This window comes from Lemur catta, chromosome 7, assembly GCF_020740605.2.
Source record: "Lemur catta isolate mLemCat1 chromosome 7, mLemCat1.pri, whole genome shotgun sequence".
In the NCBI taxonomy this organism is placed as follows: domain Eukaryota; kingdom Metazoa; phylum Chordata; class Mammalia; order Primates; family Lemuridae; genus Lemur; species Lemur catta.
The window spans coordinates 10,318,124-10,329,637 of NC_059134.1; the positions used below are offsets into that span (position 1 = coordinate 10,318,124).

At 38.3% G+C, this 11,514-nt stretch overlaps 1 protein-coding gene across 1 annotated transcript; it reads right to left on the bottom strand.

Annotated features, from left to right (window-relative positions):
- Positions 1-9,529: 9,529 nt before the first annotated feature.
- LOC123641157 (rho GTPase-activating protein 20-like) lies at positions 9,530-11,270 on the bottom strand. The gene is made up of 3 exons (XM_045555667.1): positions 10,968-11,270; positions 10,217-10,378; positions 9,530-9,592 (listed from the first exon to the last, which is right to left on the bottom strand). The coding sequence occupies exons 1-3, from the start codon at positions 11,268-11,270 to the stop codon at positions 9,530-9,532; spliced, it is 528 nt and encodes a 175-aa protein (XP_045411623.1).
- Between the last annotated feature and the right edge of the window lie 244 nt (positions 11,271-11,514).

An 11,514-nucleotide genomic window follows, 5' to 3' on the forward strand; every position in this document is an offset into this window, starting at 1 on the left:
TCAAAAGAGAATATATCTCTGCCTATTTTCTGCCTATTTTGAGACTGTAGCTGCTAAGTTACCAGGACTAAGATAAATCTTACTGTCAGGGTTACTAACAGCTGCCAGCCCCAGCCACAATGTGCACATTGAAAACTCATTTGAAATGTGAGGATATTAAAATTTTATTCAGAAAACATTTTCTATCTTATGGAGCCAGTTACACTATTATTTCCCCCTTACCCTATGTGAACTAATGAAAAATATAATGATGATTGTAATGCTATTCTCTCAGGTCGGATAATTATTTTTGTAAAGGTATAGACAATATTCTTAACAAAAAAAGAAAAATTACAAAATCAATGATTGAAAACATTATTTCTGACTGGTTACTTATTCATTTAAATCAATTTGATTTAGAACAAATCATCAGGGCCCCTGGAGAGCAGGGAATAAACAAAATGGCCCTTGACCCCTGTGCACAGGCCTTTGAAAACCCCCTTCACAATCCTCTCGATGCATGTCAGTGGCCATGACCTTAGTTTGGGTTTAGCATGCCCATCACAGGTGCCCACGTCGGCTGCCCTCATCGTCACTCTGCTCCCTGGAGGCCCTGTAGGGAAAGCCAAGCATATAAGTGACATCCAGAATAGGCGTCAGTTTTGTCACACATTCAGAAAGGAGCTAAAATAAATGATAACTAAAGAATACAGAGACACCTTGCAGAAATTTTGGAGGGGAACAGAGAAGACTTAAAAGAAATCAGAATCCACCTAGGGTTGGGTTTTGGTTATCAAACTCTTTTAGTAAACAGAGAAGCCAAGAACACACAGTGACAGCTTGGACCTAGTACTTTTCCCTGGTTGTGTGAAGCAAGACAAAGCCAAGTCCAGCTTTTCCAACACAGAATCACAGCACAGTCACTGCTCCGTGGGTCCCCCACCTAAATTCTCTTCTGATTCACATGCTGCCTGTTCACAGCCAGGGACTGTTTCCAGGTCTAAGCCCAGTGGGCAGGGTTTAGAAGGGACACAGCACAAGTACCTCTGCTTTGCCTGTAAGAGACCTGCCTCAGGAGCTGGCCAGACGTCCTTCTCTTTACAGCACTTTATGCTATAGCAGTAACAGAATCCATTTGAAGCCATGGGGATGCACTTCTTCCACTTTTTCAACAACTCTGAGAACAATAAGATGAGGGTTAATCCAATGCAGGCATTTGAAGACACAATAATTTGCCAAGAGGAAGAAGTGTCAGCGTGGGGTGGGGAGAGCAGGAGAGGATGGGGGAGGATGAAGAAAATAAAGGAGAAGCAGAAGGTCCATGGGAAAAGTCCCATCCCTCCATCTTGAGCACTACCTTGTCCTCAAGAGAGAGCAGGTCCAGAGTTAGAAAACCAGCCTGAGAGTCTTCTTCATTCTGCCATTCACTTTTTAAGTGTCCTTGGACAAGTTACTTTAACACTTTGAGTCTTAGTCTTCATGACGTAAAATGGAGATATTAATAATAACACCTGTGTTGTCGAGCTCAAAATATTTGTGAGAATGAAAATATGGTGTGGCTTTAACAGCCTCATCCATTGGAGCAACTTCCTATTCAGGATGCTCCAGGAGGAAGTCATTGAGTGATAAAAGGTATGCCAGCTGGGCTGGGTCAAGATTATCGATGTCCGTTAACAGGGACTGTATGCTTGTCTTCCAGTGCCCCAGGTCCTTCGCCACATCAGGGAATGGAGCATAAACATCCTCATTTAGCTCACATTCCAGGCTCTCTGCTGAGGAGGAGTCACTCAGTTCAAAGTGAGAAGTGTCTGTGACAAAATCAAACCATGATTAACACTTTTACTGAGCACAAATACAGCCCATACTGCCTTAGAAACAAATTATGGTGCTTAGTTTAATTCTCTTTTCATGTGGAGTATTCAAATTCCTTTCTTGAATACACTCTGAAGAAGGAAAGGATCTTTTACCCTCATTCCAAATGTTCGTACAGAATACGAGAAGAAACACCTGTTGGGGTATACTAGATTTATCTCAGGACCTGATGAATGGGCTTTCCTTAAGTAAGATTTTCTCAAAGCAATGAACATGTCATAAGGCCAAGAAATGGTGAAAAATAGGAAGGAATTAATGCCAGATATGCCTAGATTCTGAAAAAGACTCTGCCTTCTAACATGGATTGCTGGTTGTTATACATAACTAACCTAGTCTTGGGGAAACCATTCACTAACCTTAACAATTTCTGCTTTACAAAGTTCTGAAATACCCATTACTTTATTTAATATTTATAATAACCACAAAGAAATTTTTATCCACATTTCATAAATGAAAATATTAATTTTCAGAGGCTTAGAATAATTGGCCCTAGAACACACAACTAGTAGCTGGTGGTACAGGAATTCGTATTCTAGAAGGTTGTTTGTCTTTGAATTTAGCATCTCTCTACCCCAAATGATGTGAGTTGTTTACAAACCATCTCATAGCACATTAGAATTCTGAAAAATACCTCAGGGACCAGTAAAAGGATGGAAAGCAAGGGGGGAAAAAGACAGGCCTGCCTCTACTACCTCTGGGTTTTTTTATTCCAGTTTCAACCATAGCACATCCTACTGTATATATTAGGGATCCTTGTAAAGTTTTATTTAAAAAAAAGGTTCAAACCATCCTACCATTGCATGCTGTCACCAATAACTTCATTACATTTGTTAGCCCTACCACAATATGACCACGCCCTGACCCATTAGCAGGCCTTTTAGGAGAGGATCAGAAGCCCCGGGCTCTACTGACCCAGGACAGAGGCTCCCTTCACCTCAGCTGCCAGGGGCTCCAGGAAAACCATTGCCCCAGCATCTTCACAGACATATGTCTATTTTTCACAAAAAACCAATCCAATTATTGGCAATACCTGAGGAATTTTTTCTAGTACAATGTGTCCCTGAAGATTCTCCATACAGGGACGTGACTTCTTCTCCAAATACTGTTTGACATTTCTGAAGCATGAATTGAAAGAGCAGCGTAACCTATGCAAAGATAGACAAAATGAGGTGCTAGTTCTCAGACAACATGTCTATAAATCCCATTTCATATCTGGATGTATGTCATATCTTCAAACATGCCATAAACTGCCAGGTACTATAGGACTGAAGTTTTAAAGTAACTACTGTATTATTAACACTTCCATGTTTTTAGATGAGGACACTGTGGGTCGGAATCACTGAATTTGCCCAAAATTATGCATCCGGCAAGTGGTGGGGCTGAGAATTGCACCTTGGCTTGCTTAACTCCAGTGTCCTTTTTGTTGGTTTTGCCTCATTTAAAGTTTACAATCATACTAGCTGCTTTCTTATCACTCTTCGGTTTAAGTTAGTCATACTGTTTATACTCTTTAAAAAGTGAAAGGAGAAGTAAATCAATTGTTATCACTTTTCTTCTTGACAAATCTTTTTTTTTTTTTTTTTTTTTTTGAGACAGAGTCTCACTCTGTTGCCTGGGCTAGAGTGAGTGCCGTGGCATCAGCCTAGCTCACAGCAACCTCAAACTCCTGGGCCTAAGCGATCCTCCTGCCTCAGCCTCCCGGGTAGCTGGGACTACAGGCATGCGCCACCACACCCGGCTAATTTTTTCTATATATATATATATTTTTTTTTTAGTTGGCCAGATAATTTCTTTCTATTTTTAGTAGAGACGGGGTCTCACTCTTGCTCAGGCTGGTCTCAAACTCCTGACCTCGAGCGATTCACCCGCCTCGGCCTCCCAGAGTGCTAGGATTACAGGCGTGAGCCACAGCGCCTGGCCGACAAATCACTTTTGTATAGTCTACCAGGATAGAATGAAACACCCCATAATTAGTACGCTCTAATTTAGAAGTGTATTTCAGCTAGTTAAGAAATGGTCTAGTAGAATTAATATCTCAAATTCCATTTTCAAAATGGTGATGCAGTCCCCCAGAGCAGACAAAAAAAAACGTTCCTTACCTTTCTTGCCAATTGATTTTCTGATTCTGGGCCACAGGAAGTAGCAGGCCAAAGGATCATGGGAGCCACACATGCTGCCAGGTTCGATGAATCCATCTGATTCGATGCAGAATTTTTCTCAATATTGTATAGCAAGGCAAATAAATAGTTTAAAAGCACGACATTTGCTCTTGGAAGTTTCTCTAAGAGCCTAAAGACAGAAAAATGCACTCTTTACACAGGACATTTTTTTTAAACTTGTAAAGACAGGGAACTCTAACTTTGCATAAGGAAGAGGGCAAATCAAGAACCCAACTCAGATACAAGAGCTTCACTTAACATGTACTGAGCAAAGTGAGGATGCCTGAAGAGGAGAACATAAGCACTTGGGATTTACTTTTTCCATACTTCTACACTGTCTTCACAACCCAATGAAAATGTGAAAGAATGCAGGAAAAATACCATTAAAAAATGAAAACCTGCCTGAAATATTTCCCTGAAACTGGTAGAATGTGTTTAAACTTAGGCAAATCCTCTAACAATTCAGAATAATCTCAACCAAAACCCACAAAAACTTTTCTGATAAAATTAAACAGCAATTAAATTGTAAAGTTCTCCTTTATTTCCACGTAGCAACTCAGGAATGTTGTCTCTTGGTGAGAACTCAAACCTCAGCTATAAAGACTTCCAGGTTCTTTCTGAGAGTTTATGCTCTGCTCCACCATCTTCTAAGGTTGATTTTGTCCCAAATCTCCACTCATTAGGATCACTTTCACATATAAGTCAAACTTATAGTAGTATGTTTTCCACTGTTCTCATTTGGTAATTGATAAGGGATATTTAAATGATTATTCACCAAAAATTACTATTACTACTATTCAGAAAACACGTATAAGCTGATATGCATGATTGTTGCTGTTTTCTATAAGAATCTGCAACCTGGTGATAACAAGTTAGTGCGACTCCTGATGCACAAATAGCAGAAAAGCCTTTCTTCACCGTAATACACTGACAGTAAGTACAGTTTTTGTAAGGATTAATTGTGAAGGACTTTGAAATAGACCAAAAGATTTCTGGGTGTATTTGATGGAAAATAAGACATCTAGAAAATGCTTCTGGGTTATTATGGGGTCCCTAAACCTTTTCACAAGGGCTACTTTACAATTGTGTAAGTTGTAGATAACTGATAGCAGTGTACATGACACTTGGCTAAAGACTTGAACATTCTGGCTGGTGGAGAGGCAACATATTTATCTGCACCCTTGCCCTGGTAGAAAAGGCCAGTTTTGTATCTTTTTGTAAATTCATTTTCAGTATTTTTGGCTCAACTTGGTTGAACACAAAAGTTGTGGTAATTTGAAATCTACAAAGATGGCTGTAACATCCTCTTGGTTCCCTTATTAACAATTTAAAGAAAACCTTTCACATGTGTTTATTTTATATTTGCATGACAGTCAAATATTATCTTTTTACAAAAAACACCCTTTAACAACTTAGAGGATGGATAGATACATAGATAATGCCTTGGACAATGAGCAAACAAATAAATATAAACTTTGATGCTATCTGAATAGCTTCCACCAAACCATAATGAAAGCAGAGGTAGTATTATGTCACCTGGTTTAGTTTCTGGTATATTCCACACGTATAGTATGTTACACATATAAATGATGTTTATCAATAGCAGTATGTAGATAATTCATATTTAAAAGTTGCTTAAGAAAATAATTGTACTAAGCAAGCATATGCAAATAAATGATTTTTGGATCCTTGAGTTTTTACAGAACTCAAAGCATTTCTTTTTGTTAATGGACATTTCTTTCCTAGTCTATTATAATGCAAGAAATACCCAGGCATGGGGGTGATGAGTTCTCCAATCATTGTCCCTGTGCATGAGTAGAAACAGTGCATACTGTGTAATCAGACCGAGACTTTGCAACTCCCCTTGTCTTTGACACTTCTCAAGGAGTTAACTGATTCTCTGCTGTGCCCCCAAAGGACTCTCTAGATATTTCTTTTATACCACTGATTCTACTGCATTATTATGGTAATTCTTGGTTTATCTGTCCTTACTCTATCACACTGAATTGCTTGAGTAGAGGAAATGGGTCTTTTTCTCTGTATGATTTCAGTTCCTGAAAGAATTATATGAGGAGTTATCTGGTTACTTAAATATTTACCAAAATTAAGATCATAAACTGTAGACTGGGCCTACAGTATTATCTAGGGAACTATTGATTTACACCTCCTATTAATTCAGATATACAGAAGGTGTACAGTGTTCAAGTATTCCATGTTAATAGGATTAGGAAGAAAACAATAACTGTATGGAGCTAGCATAAATCCATTTTTAAACTCATCCCTATGCATATGATTTTGATTTTTAACAGACAAACTTTTAGTTTTTAAAGTTTTTATAGAAAGGTTTTTTGAGACATAAAAAAATAAATAATTACCTTTGAATTTTTTTTATTTTATCTTTATCCTTTCTGTTATCCATGACACTGACCCACTCATCATAAAGATTGGACGACAAAATACTTCCAGGAATTTCTTTTAGAAAATCCTTACATAGATGAAAAAAACAAATATTTTAAATCATTATTCTCATACCAAGTATGTATTAGAGAAACCAGAAAGAAAATATGTTGTGGCAAAGTTCACTTAAGCCCTCCCTTCCATAAACTTCACAGAGCTCTGTGCCAATTCACCACAGACTGGGGACAAAGAAACATGAGCTTTAATTTTTCTTTAACAAAAGCCATTGGAATAACCCAAGTCTGGATTATGGTGGGAAAGATAAAGGACAACCCACTTGTGTGGAACCTCCTGTTTGCAAACACTTTAAGAAACTAGTATAACATGACCGGGTCTGGCAGTAAACCATTCTAAGTCCTCTTTTCCCCTTCCCTTAAGTGGCTAGCTCAAAGAAATGCACCCAGAACTCTGTGAGGCTCATCTCATAATCATTCATTCAATCATTGTATAAGTGCTTATTCATAGGTACCAAGCATTTCTTGAGGTTCTAGGGAGACAGAAGTGAATTAAATTTAGAAATTTATATTCCAATTCTATTAGTGCACAATTGCATCAAGATCTACTTAGAATTTTCCCCAGTATTCCATATAGAAGGGTTGTCATATATTTGGGAAGATAAATATTCTGGGTACAAGCTGAGATCTGGGGGCTTGGGGCAGCACCACCATGTCTGACATACAGTAAGTAATGTGTCTACAGTACATTATCCTTTCTTGGAGACCGTATTCTGCTGAGACTACTGGTGAGGCTGGGTGTGCTGAAACCAAACCATGACACAAACCAGGACATGACCCAGGGCATTGGCTGTTTTGCTTTTGTTTACAAAAACTTAAGAGTAAACTAAATTTGTTCCTAGTCCCAGAAAGCTGATGCTAGGCCACCTCTCACTGTAGCTTTTGGCATGGCATTAGCAGCACCAAGCTTTTACTCTGATCTTCCCCTAAGCAAACATTAGGCAAAGGAAACTCAATTTCAAGTCAAAGCACTATACCTCTAGTTGGCTGCCTTCTTGCAATCTCCTGCTTACAACATATAGAAAGGTGAAAGTCTACAACTGCATAATTTTAACTTTTGCTGGAACACTGAAGCAATAACTTTATATTCTTTATAGAAGGCAACAAACAACTTGTTCCTTATGTATCATGTTCATTTCACTAATATGGAAACTATGATAATTTATTGTTGCAGTTAGCTGATTACATGGGCATCATTCCCACTTGCTTATGAGTGCCTCCAGGCTAGGGACAGACCTTCATCATTTTTGCACACGATACTAACCAAGGTCACATCCATACCAGAGGTCATCATTAAGCTACAGCTAGTGTCATATGGCCAAACATTAATGTGGGACAAGAGAAAGCCAATCAACTATAAGCGAGTTTCTAAGGTAATTTTAAGAACCTCTTTCTCATCATGTCACTCTCTTACCGTACTTTGTTTCTTTTTAGAGTAGTTAATGAAGAGGAAGATGATTGATTCAAAGTCTTTCTCTGTTCTACCATATCTTCTAGTAGAAGTGTACCTGCATAGCTGTGAATCACGTACAGCATCACAAAAGTTACCTGTCCTAGGGCAAAGCTATTGAGGTTTTATAATTCCAAACTAAGTTTAGCCGTTGCACCCACTTTAAAAGTCAAATTTAGAAGAGGCAAAAATCTGTTATTTCAAAATCAGATAGTGATAATAGCTCCTTTAAAATCTCAGTGGAAAACATACTTCTGATCTGTCTTGAAGAAAAACATCATTAAATTTTAAAGCTACAATGGGAAGATAACTTAGTAACAACTCAGTGAACTTTCCACAGCTGGAATAACAGGTTATGAAATCCAACCACCAACACAGACGAATAGGCCATGAGAGGTGTGGTTCTGAATTACTGTCACCAACTCACGGCACTTCACTGAAAGTCTCTTCCCCTCCAAAACAGAGCCTAGGCCATCAGCAGAACTCCCAAATCCACTGGAGCTGAGATTCCACAGAATTAAATGTGAACTTTTCCTCAAAGGTCAGAGGCATCAAAGTTGTGGTATCTCCAGCAATTTTTGCCCAATTACACTTTGAAGAGTTAAACTTATATGTAAGCAAAACCAACAGAAGTGAAAAATTGAAGGAAATCTTAAGTGCCATTTCAAAACAGACTTGACAATAAGAAATAAACAACAACAAAAAAGAAAACAAACAGAAGTTCACAAAGTTTTGGTAAAAAATACGTTCCTTCCTGTAACCACTGGAAGAAATGGGAGTAAAACACAGTTATATGTCAAAACTTCAATTACTTGGAACCCATTAACCAGACTCTTCAATCACTGGGACCATTTTTCATCTTCTGCTTTCAGACAAATAATATTTCTGTAATTTGAAACAGAATGTGGCTCTTCTAAAACGATGCTTCTTTGCGGTAGCCTCAAAAATTAAGCATAAAATTTGGAGGAGTGTAGTGCCACAAAGACTAGCAGAGTAAGAAAATATTTTCTGAGACAGGCTTTAGCTTCTTAAATGAAGAGATGGAAGAAAAACTCATCATATGAAAAATAAAAGATCCATCATACATATATCTTCTGGGATATATAATTTAGTACTATAGCATGTACATATTTATTGTATTCCAGGATTGCAGAATAAATACAAACCCTGTGCAAAACAGATTAGATGACCCTATCTCAAAGTCTTCCACTTTCTTGAGTGACATTTCATTGCAAAATTCTATAGCAGGGTTTGTTGAAGAGCAGACATGGACCATGTACCAAGAAACACGTGATTGTACATAAAGTCATGAAGTAAGCTTCTATAAGCTGCTGGCCACTCAGTTGGAGTAGAGGAATGCAAGAGTCACTGTCATCATGTTTTCATTCATTTGGTTTTTATGCTTCAGGCCCTGAGATGAAGGTTAGGGCCCTGTCTCTACACCTGGCTCTGGTCTATTCCAATCCTTTGGGAGACGAGAGCCTAAGGCAGTTCTGCAGAACCAATTTCGAGGGTCAAAACCTCTGCTTAAAGCTGGTTATGACTCTAGCTTTTCCAAAACTGTAGGGCATTTCCAACAATGTGGGGTAGAAAACATTTTAGAACTCTATAACCTTGTAATGGTAGATGGGGCTTAAGGAACCATGGTTGAAGCGTAAGAACTATAAAGAAAACGAAACGTGTTAAAGGTAAAAGAAAACCTAGATGTCAAATTCATTCCCCCTCAGCTTTTAAATTAAAAGGAGTTAGGGGACAAGGGAAGGAGTGTCTGTGGCATGATGATTATGTAAACAAAAGGAATTTTCAGCAGTCTCAGCAAATTTTTGTTTTAGTTGTAAGGCAAATGTATTTTATAATCATAAACTTCTGTAATTATTTTCAGAAGTTTAATAAATGTTTGTTTTTGAAAACTTTGCCTTCATTAAGAAGGTAGTGAGGCAGTGAGGAAATCATCATAAGCAGGAGGTTTGTTTTGGTAAACAGCTCTGAGAGTGTGTGTGTTTTGATTGTTTTAAATTTTAATTAAATTTTATCTTTCACATGGAGTTTCAGAAGTGAACATGAGATTAGAGTGCAAGGAAAACTATTGAAAGAGCATATCTGATATGTCATATCAGTGATGGTGGCTTTTAAAGTCCAATGTGGATTTGCAAAATGTTTTTTAACACTATTTCAATTCTAAATCTGTTATAGGTCATTGTAGACAGAAATAATGCTCACAATTTAAAAAAAATATCTTGCTTCAGAGCTACACGTGCTGTGGGTAAAGGAAGAACTTTTCCTACCATTAGGATAGACGCCAAGACAAAGGCGTTTTCCCAGTACAGTGGTACTGGTACTCCGGATTCAAGTTTCTCTTTCAGTTCTTGGCAGTATTCCCTGTCTGCTGGCACAAAGAAGATGCCTTCCTTCACAGGGCCTTTCTCATTGAGAAATAACAGAATATCCTATGGGAAAGCAAAGGAAAAAAACCAAAATGGCACTTCACACATATAAACAAAGGTACATGTACTTGCCTTCTCTGGCTGCCAGAGGCTGGGATGTGCTAGCATAGAAGCACTTAAGGATTGGAGCTGGATGGATGGCTAAAAGATTAAAGTCAATTTTTATGGAGAGCAGAATGGTGGTTCCCAAGGTGTAGAGGTGGTGGTGGGGTTGGGGAGATTTTGGTGAAAGGTTACAAAATTTCAGTTAGAGGAGATTCATTAGTCTCTGATACTAAAGTGATAAAGGAAGACTTTCAGAACAATGCAGAGTTCAAGAAAGGATTTCTGAGGGATAATGAAGATTCTCTGTCTACAGAGAAAACCCTAATTTATCAGAGCAGGCTTATGTGGCTCTTCCTTGTAATCAGTAGACTAGATTATCTCTTTTTACTAGTCTTGCTTCTGATTCTGCAATACTGTGTTAGGTTTTTATAGTTTGAAGTAACCACGGGTGTCTATAGTTTTTCTGTTTGGGGACAGATCTATCTCGTAGAACTCTCGCTTCCCACACCCCCTTTCCCATTAGTTTAGAGGACAAAATTAGCCTTACCATGATGGGTTTCGGCAGATTGTCGTTTTTGCAGATGTGTTTCAGGGAGACCCCAAAAAGTCTGGTCTCAAGTGGATGTTCTACTTGAGCACCTTCTTCATTGCAGTGCTCCAAGTCACGGTTATTTTTGTTTAAATTATTAGGTTTCTTGAGGATATCAACAGCGATCTTTAAAATAGAGGCCATGTTTCTCCTTCCCTGGCCAGCTGTCTTTCTCGTTTTGACACAGGGGGCATCGACAACCTCCTGTGTGTCATTCTCACAGTTTCTTTCCAAGGCAAGTCCAAGGAATTGTACTGCCATGGTGGCGGATGTTGGCAGTGACACAAGTGAGTTGTCCTGGTCAGTGCTAGATCTCCAGCGACACAATGAGTTGAAGAGACATCTTTTCTTTGTAGATGTCTTCCCATGTGACTCTAACAAAGGAGTAGAATGATTAGCAAAATTAGTTTAATTCATCTCACCTTATTTCTACAATTTCCATTTTACAATATGTTCCTTATGATGCCTCAAAGAGAAAAAATATTTATAGATGTCTTTTGTTATT